This window comes from Cebus imitator, unplaced genomic scaffold, assembly GCF_001604975.1.
Source record: "Cebus imitator isolate Cc_AM_T3 unplaced genomic scaffold, Cebus_imitator-1.0 Scaffold713, whole genome shotgun sequence".
Taxonomy (NCBI): domain Eukaryota; kingdom Metazoa; phylum Chordata; class Mammalia; order Primates; family Cebidae; genus Cebus; species Cebus imitator.
In genome coordinates, this window is record NW_016108028.1 from 115554 (window position 1) to 133016 (window position 17463).

At 42.2% G+C, this 17463-nt stretch overlaps 1 protein-coding gene and 1 long non-coding RNA gene across 3 annotated transcripts in view; one reads left to right on the forward strand and one right to left on the reverse strand.

Annotated features, from left to right (window-relative positions):
* The window catches only part of B4GALT4 (beta-1,4-galactosyltransferase 4), a 30241-nt gene extending 13715 nt beyond the window's left edge, over positions 1-16526 (reverse strand). The window contains exons 1-3 of one of the 2 annotated variants that reach the window (XM_017518924.2): positions 16439-16526; positions 5024-5420; positions 1534-1766 (exon numbers count right to left, since the gene is read on the reverse strand). In XM_017518924.2, the coding sequence (XP_017374413.1) occupies positions 1534-1766; positions 5024-5276 (486 nt within the window). In that variant the 5' untranslated portion in view covers positions 5277-5420; positions 16439-16526. Of the gene's footprint in view, positions 1-1533; positions 1767-5023; positions 5421-10297; positions 10425-16438 lie in introns of those variants that run through there. The other variant, XM_017518925.2, reaches the window with a different exon arrangement.
* LOC119469569 lies at positions 899-10294 on the forward strand. Its single transcript, XR_005198399.1, has 3 exons — positions 899-1406; positions 5322-5534; positions 10182-10294. It is a non-coding gene; the product is annotated as an uncharacterized LOC119469569 (long non-coding RNA).
* Positions 16527-17463: the final 937 nt, after the last annotated feature.

Below are 17463 nucleotides of genomic sequence, written 5' to 3' on the forward strand. Positions count from 1 at the left end.
ATAAAATAATTTACACTATTTTTTTTATGGCTGCTTTGTTCAAATTCCTTCAGAATGAATTCCAGTTAAATGGTTTATCATAAAAGTACAAGCATTTCTCAGAAGTTACCACAATGTCTTCCTGATAAGAATAACACAAAGCAGACATATTTTTCTCTTTCTTTGTAAATTTGAGATGAAATCTCACCCTGTTGCCCAGGCTAGAGTGCAGTGGTGTGATCCTGGTTCACTGCAGCCTCCACCTCCTGGGTTCAAGTGAATCTCCTGCCTCAGCCACCCAAGTAGCGAGGCCTACAGGCATGCGCCACCACATCCAGCTAAATTTTTTTTTTGTATTTTTAGTAGAGAAGGGGTTTCACCATGCTGGCCAGGCTTGTCTTGAACTGCTGACCTCAAGTGATCCGCCACCCTCGGCCTCCCGTGTGCTGAGATTACAGGCATGAGCCACTGCGCTCAGCTAAAGGCAGACATGTTTTTCTATTCATAAAACTAGTACTATACCTTGTGAGTTACTGTCCTGAGTAAGAACTCAGAATCAAATAAATCATACCTATACCCAACAACCTTAAAAACAAAAATAGCTATAAAACAATATAATAGTAACATTTTGTTCCAAGTGCTAAAATCCAGGCACAGGTGTACTATATAAGCACACTGATTTCCAAGAGCCCCAGTTTATCACCAAGTCTATACTGCAGAGCTTGTCCTCTGAGTTATCCAAAGTTCTACCTTAACAAATATTACCAGTTCTAACAGTAGTCATGATTTTGCTGACATACTTACCACTTGTAAGAATTTGAGGGGGAATTATTTGGATGGCCCAAGATAATTGTGACAAACCTAGACACTGAGGTTTAAACTGATGTCTTAGTTTTCTTTCAATAAACTTAGTGCCAGATGGAGGTATCTTTAATCACCCACTCCACTCACCTCAAAGGTAAGCTCTTCAAAAGCAGCCTATAGTTATACTGTGCTCCTACCAAATCATGCTTCTGGAAGCCAAATAAGTGAATCCAGAAAGTGAAAATCAAACATAACATGTTTCACATAATAAATAGTGGCAAAGTTCAGGGCAGAAATGTGGGAGCAGCCATTGAGCGCCACAGCTACTAATACAGAATATTTGGTCAAATCCTCTGTCTAGATCCCCATTGAGTAGCTATGGGCGATAATGACAGACAATTCCAGAATCTCATCATGTAGTGCACGGCAAGTACAGAAAGAAACACAAGGGACCAGGAAGCCTCAGGGAAATCTGAAGGCAGTCACTGCCTAACATGGAAGGGCTCACAAAACAGGCTTCCTCCAGAGGTTCCTTTAAGCACAGTAAAATTTCCCAGAACTTGAACCTGTAACTCCACAGTCTGAGACAAGAATTTCCTCTACTCCTTTCAAGTATAAATGAGGTAAGAGAACTCTTTTTTTGATGATAGTATGATGTTCCTTTTACCCAAGATAAACAAACAGTCACATGGCCAAATTCAGCAGAGAGAGGAGGGTCGAGGTCAGGCCCTGGTCTGCCCCCATGCTCACCTGGTGGATAACATAGATGCCATAATCTAGCTGCTGCCTCTGCAGGAAGGGATGCAGATGTTCCAGCAGGTACATCAGGTGTTTCTCTCTGTTCCGGTGGGGAACAAGGATGGCGACCCTCTGTAAAGCTTTACATTCCTCAGGGCGATACCGGCCTCTGGACACTTTGGGATTTTCTGCCTGTACCTCTTCCAAAGTAAGATCTGGTTTGAAAATGAGCTTGCTCTGGCCTCCTACAATGAACAAAGGACACACACAATAACGGTAGCTACTTCAAAAGGTGTTGAGGTTTACACAAGCTAATATGCATAGACTATCGCCCAGCTCACAGTGGGCGCTACAAACGTCAGCTTTTATTATGATTACTGTAAAGGGTCATTTAGTCATGATGATAGCCAGAGGATCATGTGACTAAGGTTACTGGCTGCAAAAGCAAGTGGCGGATATATAATATGAGCATTTCCCTGTGGCTGGGTATTCAAAAGTCTTCTATGATTCATCTGTAAGAAGGATATGTAGACTGTCCTGGTGAACCCTGGTAAGAACAAAGGTCAAAGCTAGACAGAGTAACTCTTGAAATTTGGTCTGTCCTCTTTTCCTTCTCCAAATTCCAGGAGGAGGGGAAAATCTCTTAAATATCAACAGCATTCCACAGAATCAAGCTCCTGGACAACGCAGTCCTCCCACTCCTTCCCTAAACTCTGGAACTATCCTGACTCCCTATAGGTAAAGCACTAAAAAGAAGTGGAAACTAGTCTCACTCCCTGACCCAGCTGTAACAGGTACTTGTGGCCCTGCAACAACTCACCCATTTTGCCTCCACAACAGACATTTCCAATCAAGCACAGCATTTGCTCAGTGTGTCTGGAAGCAATCCAACCAAAGCCCAAAGCCATCCACAGGAGGAAACAGCTCAATTTGGTTTTTGTTTTTGTTTTCTAAATTGCACATATACTGGTCAGACTGTAAAATCTCAAGATGTTTGCAAGGTGCACTATCCCCTTCTGAGCAAAGCAGTCATACGCCCTTCCTGTGCATAATTCATTGCACATAATTTGCCATGCCTTGCTTAATGTGACCATCCGCTAACCTGGCCATGGCTGCTCAGATCAGGCTCACATGTCTAAGGACACCTTGGTGCTCTGCCCAACAGGAGGCAAGGTTAGCTACTTCTTCAAGCCACCCAAAGAGAATAATTGGCCTACAAGAGACTTCCTGAAGGGTCTGCATGCAAGACACAACAATCAGTAATGCCCTAAAAACCAACAGTAAGGAATGGAGGTACACAGAAGACAACTGTGAGAGCTGATGCTAGGCTACTGAGCTACTAGAGATAATGGGGTAGCTGTTGAGATGGTCTCCTGTGTGGCCTGTTCATAATGCCCATCATTAACCTGACTGCGTCTCTGTTCTTGCACCCTGAAAGAGCCTCATGCAACAGTTCTGATATAAACTAGTCTCCTGGCTCACCTTCTCATCGTCATAACTTTTTACATGCCCTAACCTAGTTTCTGCTTCCATTTACTCTCTATCAAGTCTCCCTACCCCTTCCTCTATCCCAACATCTTCTCAAGTTCTGCCCGTCTTTGGGTCACTAATGGCCAATTTTAAGTCATCACCAACCACATCACCTGTAGTCCAGTATTTGCCCAGTAATGAGTCACTGTCCATCTATTCTTTATGAATGAATTTACCGTTTAAATATATTGTGAACATTTTAAGCAAGGGGAATAATCAGCCATATTTGCATTTTACTGACTCATTTTCATATCTCAACTTGTATAATGTATGAAGGAACACACAATCAGGAATAACATTTTGGCTTTTCTGTAACTGACTAAAGAGAAGCAGCATGCCAATATGAATATGGTACAGGACTGTGACTCAACTAGGAAAGGGGTGTGCAGACTAAAGGTTTGTGTCCCCCCAAAATTCATATGTTGAATCCCTAATCCCCACTGTGAGACCTTTGGGAAGTAACTAAGTTTAGTTGAGTTCATCATAGGGGTGGAGCTGCCATGTGGGATTAAAGCCCTTACAAATAGAGCAAGAGGAATGAGATCTATCTATCTCTTTCTCTCTCCTTCTTTCTTTCGCTTTCCTTCTGTGTGTACGTGTGTGGGCACACACACCAGGGAAAGGCCATGTGAGGACACACCCAGTAAGAGGGCCCTCACCAAGAAACTGACCGTGCTAGCACCTTGATCTTAGACTAATTTACTGTTTAAGTTGAGACGCAAGACATAAAAGGTGAATCAAAATATACATCATATTTAAGAAATAAACACTAAAGACCACATCAAAAAATTTACTTAGGGCCGGGCGCGGTGGCTCAAGCCTGTAATCCCAGCACTTTGGGAGGCCGAGGCGGGTGGATCACGAGGTCAAGAGATCGAGACCATCCTGGTCAACTCGGTGAAACCCCGTCTCTACTAAAAATACAAAACATTAGCTGGGCATGGTGGTGCGTGCCTGTAATCCCAGTTACTCAGGAAGCTGAGGCAGGAGAATTGCCTGAACCCGGGAGGCAGAGATTGCGGTGAGCCGAGATCGCGCCATTGCACTCCAGCCTGGGTAACGAGCGAAATTCTGTCCCCCCAAAAAAAAAAAAAAAAAATTTACTTAGTCTCTGTCCCTTGAATCCATGGTTTTGGCCAAAGGAATATAACAGATGTGACCCCAGCGGAGGCTAGAACATGCTTGCATTTCTCCTCTCAAGCTCTTGTGCTCTGCTGATACAGGATAGCCCACTAGTTTCAAGAGGAGGACAAGAGGCACATGGGGAGGGGACACCAGCCTAGATCACTGGACCCTATTAATGATGTCTGCTGCTGAGAACTTTTGTGGCTGGATAGTAAAAGTGGGTCCGTTCATATGACGGAGTACTATACGTCCATGAAAATGGACAAACCATAGCCACATGCAACCATGAGAATAGATCTCACAAAAATAATGTTGAGTAACAGAAGCCAAACACAAGAGTATAAAACATACGCTTCCAACCTGTAAGATTCAAAAACAGGAAAAATCTAATGTGTAGAGTTAGAATCTTGAAGCCAAAGTGGTGACTGAAAGAAGTATGGGAATTCCTATGGTTCCAGCAAGATGCCATTGCTTTTTTTCTTTCTTTTTTTTTTTCTTCTGTGCTACATGAAGCATTTGTAACTTCTTTTTATATACTTTAAATTCTGGGGTACATGTGCAGAATGTGCAGGTTTGTTACATAGGTATACACATGCCATGGTGGTTTGCTGCATCCATTGCCCCGTCACCTACATTAAATTTACATGCTAGACAACTACGTTCATTTTCTGAAAATTAACCAAGCAGTACACTTCCGAGTTTTGTACTTTCTTGTACATGTAACATTTATTTTATTTGAATTTATAGTTTCTGTGACACAGGAGATGTATACATTTATGGGGTACATGTTATATTTAAATAAAAACTTTATATACTACTTACATAAGAGAAAAAAGGGAACACTTACTGAGGTAAGGAGACACAGAAGGGCAGTTGTCAAGTTCTGTCTTCCTCGTGGATGCTTCATTAGTCACAGTTTTTCCCTTCCCCAAAATGATGGCCTTATGGATATTGGCCATGAGCTTCTTTGCCTTAGGAATCTCTTGAATGGCACCCACGAAGTAGTTACTGGTGGCCCACCCAACCACCGTCAGGCACAAAGTCAAAAGCAGCAGTAATCGGAATTTGTAGGAAAGGTGAAAAGTCGGGTTGAAGCCCATGTTTTTTATTACATGAATAATATGTATCACTCTGCTTCACTGCAGGCAAGAAAGCTTCAAGTTGAACTTTTCCAATCTGATCCCGAACTTGATGACAACTGAAAATACAATGCCTGCTTTTGCTGGTAGTTCTGCTCCAACAATCTAAAAGGCAATCACAAAAGACACATTGTTTCAAATGGAAATTCTATCCTGAAATAATTCACTTCGGCACAAACTGAAAACCCATACCCGATTGGACCTTGACTAACCCTAACGGTAGGTCTCCCACTAAGTGTTTAGAGGTCCGAAAACCAGACGTTTTAGAGGTTCCAAGCATCAATACATCACAGAAGCTCCCTCTAGGTTATTGGCCAGGCTGTCTGTCACCCAAGAAGGGAAGCCATTTCCAGACGTTAGACAGAACAAATAGGCAAGGGAGACTGCAAATGCCCTGAGATGTCAGCTGGGCACAGCCTAAGACACAGCCCTAATGGTTCTCTGCCTCAGTTGCCCCTTCCTGGCACAGCTTTAAGGGAGGATTTTTAAAATGTGAAACCTTGTTACAGCAGCACATTTTGACCCAAAGAGAAAATAAGGGAAAAGTTCTTCTCCCTGTGAGAGCTAGAAAAGCATGGTCCTCAACAACAGGGAATGAGTGCTGTATTAACCAAGAGGCACTGGCACAGGCACACTGCAATGGCGGGCAGGAGGGAGTCTGTCAAGAAACACAAGAGAATCCCTAAACAGAAGGTTAACGAAAGGTCAACTATCTATCTATACGAATAACAGAACTACGGCACAATGTTTAAGATCAGGAGTTTGGATTTAGACAGAAACTATAGCTCTACCACGTAACAGCTACATAACCTCGGGCCAGTCATTTAACTAAGCCTCAGTTTTCTTATCTGTAAAATGGGGATAAAATTAGTATATACCTAGAAAAGTTATTGTGGGGCTTAGATGACCTAATTTATTACTATATAAAGTGTTATCCCACCTTTACAAACAAGCAAACACACTGAAACACCACTTTCTGTACTGTATTTCTGTCAGTTGATCAATTGCCACTCTGATTTCATACTTCAGTAGCATGAGATGGGATAATATGAATTCACTTCTAAGAGGTGGCTATGCTCTTAATTACTGACAAAAATCATGTTAAGACCACCCAGCTGAGGGCCCACTCTGAACCATGGAAAATACACTAAAGTGGTGAGTGCTACTTGACAAGGATTCCTGGGTTGCTGCCAGCAACACCTGCTAGCCACATCCTCTCCATGTGGCCAAAAACACATCTCTCCTCTAATTCTAAACATGTTCTCTGAAGAACACAGAAAATGCTAAAGCCAGGGCACAGATAATCTACAAAGACAAACATATTCCCAATTAAACAAATAAAATAGAGACCAAAATATCTTCTATGCTAAATAATCACATGGAAACACTTATGATTAAATCTTAAATGACAAAAAGAAAAACAGAAAGCAAACCCAATATCTGTGCAATGATTACAACTAAAGATATACAATAAGGAAAGTCTAGAAAGAAATACACTCAAAAGTTAATAATAATATTAGGAGAATGGGATTCACTAGGGATGGCTTTTTCTCTTTTTAGAATTTTTAATAACTATAGTTTTATATTATGTATACATTTTTGTATATTAGTGTCATATTTACATGTATTTTACATATATCATTTTATAATATAGTACTCTTAAAATGAAAACAAAGTGAATTTTTTTTTAATGATGAATAGAGAGGCAGTAAGTAACTGTAAAAAACAACCATTACCTCAGAAACTCTCAGGATAGTTTCACACTTACTAAAGGAGAGAATTCCAAAAATTTAGTCACAGGTTGGTTTGAAGGAAACCTAGAAAATATTTCTGTGTAAACACAATGCCATTAATGAAAAGGGAAGTTAAGTTCTTGGGGAATGTTGGACCCAGAAAGCAATTAAACAGTATGGCCTGTGTTCAGTGTCCTGTGAGGGTATCACAGGAAGTCAATGCCGAAGGCAGTAATAATAACTCATAAAAAAGGCAATTTATGCATGCATTTACTCTGTGCCATGCACTGGGGTAAAATCACTTGTATTAACCTACTTAACTCTCATTTAACCACATGAAGTAAGAATTACTAGCCTCCTCATCAAATAGGTAAGAAAAGGAAAGGAAGGTTTGGAGAGATTAAGTACCCTGCCAAAGCCCACATGACTAGTAAGTGTTAGCATGGGGTCTCAGCCCAGGGGGTCAGCTCCATATCCTTCCAATGGATGTTTCCTCTTTTCTCCCCTTGGTGCCTGGGTAGGACCAACACAAACCCTTGAATATTCAGGTTCCTTTGGGGGCCTTCTACGTCTCTCGCACATTTGCCCCCCTTTTCTTTGGGACTGTCTGATCAAATGCCTTCCTGGAGGTCTGTTCCCTTCCCTCCGGGTGACAGTAAGTCATCAAGTCCTGGGGCCAGTCAGACAACCTCTTGTGGACTTAATTGTAGGAGGCTTAAATACTCTCACTATGTTGGCCAGGCTGGTCTTGAACTCCTGAACTTGTGATCCGCCCGCCTCGGCCTCCCAAACTGCTGGGGTTACAGGCATGATGAGCCACCACACCCAACAGGATTGGTAATTTTTAAAATAAAGATCTTGATCTTAGAAAATTCAGACTGGGAACACTGCTTTTCTATTTTTATTTTTTGAGACAGGGTCTTGCTCTGTTGCCCAGGCTAGAGTACTGTGGCACAATCTCAGCTCACTGCAACCTATACCTCCTGGGTTCAAGCAATTCTAGTGCCTCAGCCTCCCAAGTAGCTGGCATTGCAGGCGTGCACCACCACAACTGGCTAATTTTTGAATTTTTAGGAGAGCCTAGGTTTCACCATGTTGGCCAGGCTGGTCTTGAACTCCTGGCCTCAAGTGATCCCTCCATCTCAGCCTCTCAAAGTTCTGGAATCACAGGTCTGAGCCACTGCACTCAGCCCTGTGAACACTGCTTTTCTATTTTTAGAAGGAGAGTCCCCTAAAAGAGAGAATTGTCGAGTGGAAAGAAGTTATGACCATAAAATTATTGCAGTGTTGAAACCAGAAAAGACCTTGGAGACCACACATCCACCTCCCTCATTCTACAGAGGAGGAAGAGATTTTAAAACCTACCCAAGGGAGGGGGTACATAGGAAATCTTTGTATCTTCTGCTCAGTTTGGTTGTGAGTCTAAAACCACCCTAAAAATACAGCTGAACCTTGAATAACATGGGTTTGAACTGCACGGCTCCACTTATACTCAGATTTTTTTTTAACCAAATGTGGACCAAAAATATAATATTCCCAAGATGCAAAACCTGTGTATACAGAGGGCCACTTTTCTAATACGTGGGTTCCTCAGGGCTGACTACAGAACTTAGGCATACATAGATTTGGATAGATACAGGGTTCCTGGAGCCAATTTCTTCCGTATACTGAGGGACAACTATAATTAAAAAAAAAAAAAAAAAAAAAAAAAACCTACCCAAGAAGGAAACAGCTGTGAATAATCATAAACTAATATTGCTCAACTGCAGCTTATAGGGTTTGTTCAAAGATAAAACATTTATTCTAAAAGCAAGGAACCATTATTAATAATTACTTATTAGGCCTTCATTACTAATCCTGCTTTTGAGACAACAGCTGACCCAATTAAAAACAATTACTTAGCTATCTTTCTAAGTCTAAGTGTTCTCTCCAAAACTGTACAGAGAGCCAGCATAAGGAAGTTCAGCAGTAAGGTTTCCTTGGCTCCTGCGAGTAAACATCTGAAGTGTGAAGGGTCTGTCATCTGTCTGTCCATCTATTTTTCAAGAGAGACTAGCCAAGTGACTGGAGGCCACCCCTGTCAGTGTGTTTCCAGCTATAAAATGATGAAAAATGCTTATCTCACAAAGTTGCTCTAAGAATTTAATAAGATGATGTACCCAAGCACACTGGTATAACTGGTACATTTCCAAGACACAAGTTTTTGTTTTGTTTTTGAGATGGAATCTCCCTCTGTTGGCCTGGTTGGAGAGCAGTGGCATGATCTCAGCTCACTGTAACCTCCATGTCCCAGGCTCAAGTGATTGTCCTGCCTCAGCCTCCCCAGTAGCTGGGATTACAGGCGTACACCACCACACCCAGCTAATTTTTGTATTTTTAGTAGAGATGGGGTTTCACCTTGTTGGCCAGGCTGGTCTCAACCTCCTGATCTCAAATGATCCACCTGCCTCAGCCTTCCAAAGTGCTGGGATTACAGGCATAAGCCACCATGCCCAGCCAGGAACACAGGTATTTATTGGCTCTAATTACCAATGTGATTCATGTTCAACTGTTATCAGAGTATCGGCCAAGTTAATGTTATCTCTGGAATTAATGAGATAATTTGTACTTTCTAACTCTGTAATTTCCATTTGTACTTTCTAACTCTGTAATTTCCATTTTTCTTTTAATGAGTATATAATATTTTTATAATTAGAAAAACATAATGACTTTTTTTTTAAAGTTATTTTTAGGGCAAATAACTCCTGGCTGGTGTTTGGGAAAATGCCGTTATATCGGATTTGTTTTCTTACACAAACATTTAAGTAACTGAGAGACCCTCAATTCTCACCACAGTCTCAGAGTTATGTTCTTTTTCAGTCAAGGCTGTCTTGAAGTGGCAGGCCAGCTTTGACTGAAAACAAATGCAGGCAACATGAAAAAAGTTATTTAGGGCAAGATTTACCACTCTTTTCCTTTCTAGAAGTCTGCCCTGTAGTTAGTTAAAAATGATCATGTTTTCATATTTGCTTTTCCTCTACTCCATTCAACCAGTCTTTTCTGAGTACCTGCTATTTTCAAGCAAAGGGAATAGGATATAAAGAGAATTAAAGCCTAGTCTTTGTGCTCAGAGTTTATTTCTATCTTTTTCTAGATTTCAATCTCTGCAATTTCCTGTCAAATATGCCAACAACTCCAGCCCAAAGTGGGAGAAGAGATTCAACAAGATGGGTAAAATACTGAGAAGTCTTAAAGATAGGTGATAGGTACCTGAGAGTCCATTTTCTTTCTCTCTACTTTTGCGTATGCTTGAAATTTTCCATAATAATTTTTTGAATCTGGCAAGGAAGATGAGCTATAACAAAAAGTAAGGCAGCGTAAGTGCTACATATCATTCTTGGAGAATCTCTAACCACACACATTTTTATTCCACCAAAGTGGGTGGGGAGGACACCGTGTATCACTTTATAAATATTTACTAAGGATCTGCACCAAAGAGAAAGGGTACGTTCATTCAGCAGCTAAGAGCACCAAAACCGGCATTACAATGTCTCTGAACCTATCAGGTAATTTTGCAGACATGTAAAACTGCATGTAAGTGCACTTGATACTGTACCAGGCACATGATCCTGATGCCTTGGGGCTCCCTGGAGCAGCACCAGAAGACAGACTGATTATTTTGCTACTCTTTTTACTCCTGCAGCGTTCCTAGGAGTTTACCTTTTGCATACACATTGTCCCACCTTCCTTAGGACTTGGTATTCATCATCCCAATCACAGCTCCTTTAGGAGGCTTCTGAATGATCACTGGCCAGATCCTAATGGGGCAATGGTTCCCCGGGCAGGGTAAGGAATGGGATAAAAATGATGACAGCCATTTACATGTACAAATCATTTAAACCCAAAGATTAAGCTTCTAATGGCCCAACCTAGAAGCATTTGAGTAATTAAAAAAATAATGATGGTACTGTATTTTAACCCATAGGATAAAATGAATATCCACTATATTGATAAAAATGATCAAACAAATAAATGAATGGAAGAGAAGGGGCAGCTCTTTTCTTACAGTAATTTCCAACTAGCAAGAAAGTGGGAGCTGGGAAAAAAATCACCCTCGGCAACCACCGCAGTAAGAACCGTTGCAGACAAGGTCCACCAATGGATGCTAAACAGGCAAAAATTTGAAGATAAACAGGATAGTCTCAAAGTATCTCACCCAAGATAATTCTTAACCACAAAGGGAAAGACAGTAACTTGGTAGTGGAGAAACCCAGCAGCTCACCATAATATCACTTGTGTGGTATTCGTGCTAATGGCGCATAGCTTCATTAGAAGCATGAGAAAACATCGGACAAGTTCATTCTACAATCTACCTAACTGGTACTCTTCGAAAGAATCAAAATCACGAAAAACGAGGAAAAACTGAGTAACTATTTCAGACTGGAGGAGACTAAGGAGAAAGAAAAACTAAATAAAATGCAGGATCCTTAATAAAATACAGTGGGAACAGAAAACAAAAGGACATTAGTAGGAAAATTGATGAACTTTAAATAAAGTTTGTAGTTTAGTTAATATTATTTATCAATGTACTATGGTTACATAAGGGGTATTATTAAGGGAAGCTAGGTGAACTCTCTGTACCACTTTTACAACTTCTCTATAAGTCTAAAATTAACTAAAAATAAAAGAGTCGGAGACTAGATATAACCCAAGTCAACAAATGACACTAAATTAACTTTATTCTAAAGGAGAATCATTGTTTTTGTATTCCTAGTGCCTCAAACCAACATGACACATACCAGGTGCTCAATTCAGTAACGAATGACAGACTAGGATATATACTAGTTGAAATACATAAGGACACATCACAATTCCAGGCTCTTGCTAAACGGAATGAGACATAAAAAAAGAAAGGGGGGAAATAAAGATTAATAAAATTAAATGACTACAAAATTTCATCTGAGAAGGATTTAAAAAATTTAAAAGGCACACCCTGACACTAGCTCCTTTCACTAATATCAACACTCTTCTACAGGAAGGGACCTCACCCTTAATAAATGGCACTTTGCCTACTACCTTCCGCTCCCTTACTTCTAAAAGTGATACTTCTCCTTGGTTTGGGTAGGAAGTGCTGTACAGCCTGCCCCTGCCTTCATGAAGCCACTCACTGCATGAGCTCTGCCGCCCACCGGAACACAGTGTACCTGCCTCTGGGCAAATGCTGTGGAAATCCACATTTGAAGCCAGGTGGTCCTGCAAAACCCAAACGACCAAAGTTATTTTATGTAGTACATGTTATGCAGCATAATACAGAATTCACCAGAATTTCTGATGGGAGGTTTCAATAGAAGTTCATTGTGTACTTATATGTTACTTTCAGCTATCCCTAAGAAATCAACTGTGGAGTCAGTAGGAGCTTACTTTCTGCAGCCATTAGGGGCACCTCACCCTAAATCTTCTTAAAAAGGTTTAAAAAGCTCTGAGATCATGGGTATAACAGGGCTCTGAAGTCACAAAGAGCTGAGTTCAAATTCTTCTTACCAGATGCATGAATGGCTTTTGACAAGTAACTTAAATGTTTTGAATCTGTTTGGCCATTTACTTAAAAAGCACTTTTCAACATCTGGTTCCAGGAGTGCCTTTATCAAATACATAAGGGAATATGTTAAAACTGCAGATTCCTGGGCCCCACTCCAAAGCCAACAGGTCAGAACAGCAGCCACTGGGGCTCAGAAAAATGAAATTTTAACAAGCTCCACAAATGATTCTTATCTGCATTAAAATTTCAGAACCACTGACATAAGAGAATAGACCTGGAATGCAATATAGATCTTTCAGATATGTTAATTTTCCCTCTGGTGAAGAAAAGCAGTAAGAAGATACGTGAACATGAGATTTTAAAAATGCATTTGAAAGGTTTTTTATTCCATCATTTAGAAATATATTCTAAGAAAACAATCAATGCCAAGCGAGGTGGCTCATGCCTGTAATCCCAGCACTTTGGCGGGCAGATCACCTGAGGTCAGGAGTTCAAGACCGGCCTGGCCAACATGGTGAAACCCCATCTCTACTACAAATACCAAAATTAGCCGGGCATGGCAGTGCGCTACTCGGGAGGCTGAGGCAGGAGAATCACTTGAACCCAGGAAGCAGAGGTTGCAGTGAGCTGAGATTGCACCACTGAACTCCAGCCTGGGTGGCAGAGTGAGACCCTGAAGGAAGGAAGGAAGGAAGGAAGGAAATAATCAGAGAGGTAGACCATGACATTCAAACAAATGTTGCTAAAATAACCAAAAATTGAAGAGTACAAATGTTAACGATAGGGGTCTGATTTAATTAATTACAATACATCCACATAATGGGACATACACTTTTATTAAAATGGTGTTTAAAAAACTTACATGGAAAAGTGTAATAGTTAAGTAGAAAAAGATATAACGTAAGTGTAGGGGAAGAGAAATACCTTTCCTTCCCATCTTAGGTTCACAGGGCTGAGGCCCTTATAACAACAAAAGACAATATAGGCTGGGCGTGATAGCTCACACCTGTAATCCCAGCACTTTAGTTGCCCAAGGCAGGCAGATCACTCAAGGCCAGGAGTTTGAGAGACCAGCCTGGCCAACATGTTGAAACCCCTTCTATACTAAAAGTACAAAAAGTAGTTGGGCATGGCGGCCCACATCTGTAGTCCCAGCTACTTGGAAGGCTGAGGAAGGAGGATCACTTGAACCTGGGAGGCGGAGGCTGCAGTGAGCCGAGATCACACCACTGCACACCAGTGTGGGCATTAGAGACAGACCCTGTCTCAAAAAAAACAAAAAAGATCGTATAACATATAATACCAAATTATGAAATATATGTGTGTGTGCATGCCTTTCATATACAAAATGACAGAGAAACTGGTGGTCATCTCTTAATTATAGAATTAGGGAAAACCTTTTATTTCTTTTGTATCTTCTAATTTTTCTAAAATGGAGTTTTCATCATCAGAAACAATGCTGTTTTCTGACAAAATGACTACATAGTTTTCCTTTAAAATACAGTAGTCCTTGGTTTCACTTTCTGCAGTTTAACCACAATAAGACACAGTAAGATATTTTGAGAAAGAGATGACATTCACATAACTTTTATCACAGCATATTGTAATAGCTGTTCTATTATTAGACATTATTCATCTCTTACTGTGCCTAATTTATAAGTATTACAGATATAGAGAGAGAGGAAAAAAAAACAGCATATATAGGGTTTGGCACCATCCATGGTTTCAGGCATCTACTTTTGGTCTTGCAGCATATCCCCCAAAAGTAAAGGAGACAACCGTATATTAAAATTTAAAGATAGCATCACAGACAGGTATCACAACTTTTAGTTACATAAAGTTTGACGATTCATTCATATAATCTTTAAGAAAACCTATTCCAAATAGGCCCAACAAGCCCCAATCTCAAAGAAAAACCAGAGGCTGTTAGTAATTCTTCAGTGCCAGAGAACCCTGTGGTCTCTGTCTGAAATGCCTATTCCCAGGCTCCAGACCCAGAGATTTTTATTTCAAAGGGCTGAGGTGGGGTCAGGAAATCAATATTTTTGCCTGGGCCTGTCACTCACGCCTGTAATCCCAGCACTTTGGGAGGCCAAAGCAAATGGATCACTTGGGGTCAGGAGTTTCAGACCCCAAGCCTGGTCAACACGGTGAAACCCCTTCTCTACTAAAAATACAAAAATTAGCCAGGAGTGGTGGGCCTGTAGTCCCAGCTACTCAGGAGGCTGAGGTAGGAGAATTGCTTGAACCTGGAAGGCATAGGTTGCAGTGAATCAAGATTGTACCACTGCACTACAGCCTGGGCGACAGAGCTAGACTCTGTTTCAAAAAAAAAAAAAAAATACGTATTTTTAATAGGAGCCTAGGTAACTCTGAGATATGCAGCCAGGTTTGAGAGACCACTGCTGTTCATTGATGGCTTAAAACAAATAGAAAACCACCACTGACTTGTTTTGGATGTTTCCACTGAATAAAAGATCTTCAAAGAGATGGTTAGTTCACAAATCATGTGCATGCATCTCTGGAAAAGGCACGCATTACTGCTAGCTCAGCTTAAAGTAGACACTAAATACTTATTATATTAAGAGGTATATAAACTATAACCACCGAGCTGATTTTATTGCCCTCTCTATCCATTTCCCCTTAGATTACGTAGTCAAACAGTTCAATTCAGATCAGTACTTCTTCACAACAGATGTTTTTAATCTAATCAAAGATCTAGGTACTCGGAAGTTTTTGCAATTTCATGGGGTTTACACTTTCCATAAAGAACAAAACTGCTCTAGAAGACAAAACAAAAACTTCCGAACTATATCCAATCAATTCCGAACTATATCCAATCCATTATCTCCTCTCCCAAGAGAGACCTTCCAGCACTCCCCGACTGAGTCTCGGGAATAGCCCTCCGCACCCTCTTCTGAATTCAATTTCTCAATCCGGACCCTGAATCCTATTTATACTGATCCTATTTATACTCCTTGATTTTCCTGCATCTTCAAGGTGTTCTTTTCCTTTCTTTAAAAATTAATTAAAAAAAAAAAACCACATAACTCTCCTCCACACTCAAATTACCATCTTCTTATTCCTCCTTTTCATCACCAAACGGCTGGGGAGGTCTACCAGTGCCCTCACCACCTCCACGTCCCCATCCCTCACCCACTACGGAACACTTTGCAACAGGGTGCACGCCCACCCTCTGTTGATAACTGCTCTGCTAAGGCTAACAACCCATAGGCCTCTTCTGGGTCCAGAGCCCTCTGGACTTCCCTTTCTCAAATAAAGAGTTAACAGCCCTTATCTAAGGGAAGACAGAACATAAGGGATGCAGATCAACAGACACTGGACGGCAGTCTCCGAAGACCTTTATAACCCAGGTGACCAGCCCCTACGGAGAAAGGTCAAAGGTCGCCGACCCCTCGCAGGCCCGGTGCTGGGGTCAGCTGATCAGTTTCCCCGTAGAAACGCTGGAGAAAGAGGGTTTCCGGGAAGAAAGGGCTTTTTCAGTTCGATGCACCTGGCGGAGAGGTGCTGGGGACGACCCCGGAATCGTACTCCGGGGCGTGTAGGTGAGCCCTGGATCTTTTCCTACCTGGCAGCACCTCGCCTGGCTCCCCCAGCCCACAGCAGAGGCGGCGCCGCGGCGGGACGCCAGCACCTGAGCCGGCGCCTCCAGCCTGGCTCGGCCTCCGCAGGCCCCCGGCCCGGCCACCGCTTCGCCTGAGGCAGGGCTGCCCCACGGAGGCCGCCGCGCCATCTCCAGGGCCGCCCCGCCCCAGCCCCGGGACCGACCCCGGCCGCCGCCCGGCTGCCCTCGCCCGGCGCCCGTGTCCAGGGAACTGCACATCCCGGGAGCCAGGGTCGCGTGTACTCACCCCAGAGGCGGCCGCGGCGGGGAGCTCTGCCCGGGGAAGGGGGAGGCCGCGGAAAGCCGCTCGGGGACCGCCTCCGCTGCCCGGGAGGAGGCTCCTGAGTGCGAGCTCCGCCTCCCGCGCGGCCAGGGCCCGAGGGGCGGGTCCGCCGGGCTCCGCACGCGCCTGGTGCTCCAGCCCAGCCAAATCGACCCAACCCGGCGCTAGAAGGGGCACCGGGAGGGAAACGGAGGGTTGACGCCTCGACCTCTCGGTGGCTTTAACACCCTGTGCCAATAGTGTACTAGGTGCTGGGGTTTCCTAAATTCCATCCCCTTAAATACTCACAGAGCAGTAGGAAAGAGATCGGGACCCTTCCATTTTACAGAGCAGGAAACTGGGGCTTTAGAGGCTAATAAACTTTATGCTTTACATTACCTTTACATTACATTAATGTTTTACCTTACCCTGCAAGATTTCAGCCCTCTCAACTGCAATAATAATAGTAGTAGTAGCAAAAATAATATTTTTACCATGTTGCAGGACTATTGAGAATATTAAAGAAATAAAATTTTTTAAATCCTTATTTCTTCAAAGATATTATTACAGAAACCCAAGACAGAATTACATTTACACTAAAGATTTGCGTGAAAAATTATGGTAGGCTCTCTTTAGGCAGTCGGGATAGCTAGATTCTCCAGGACAGCCTCCCATTGCACTCACGGGAAAGTAGTACGTTTTCCAAGAACCACCCATCCACTCCACCCCAAAAGGAACAAGCCATAGCTAGAACCAGTGCTGGGCTCATCAAGCTTCATAGCAAGAATTCTGAGGCTATACTAAGGCTACGTGGACCCAATGTAGCCCTTGGAAGCGGGAAAGGAGGGCCACCTAGTGGCAATTAAGTACAAGTCAGTGAAATAGGTCCACGCTGCTCCTGAACAAGGTTCAGTGTGAACTTACTTTTTTGTTTGTGTCCCCTTTATAACATGCTGTAAGGGTGTATAACCATATATAGTGAAAAATGACATTACTGGATTTAATTCAGT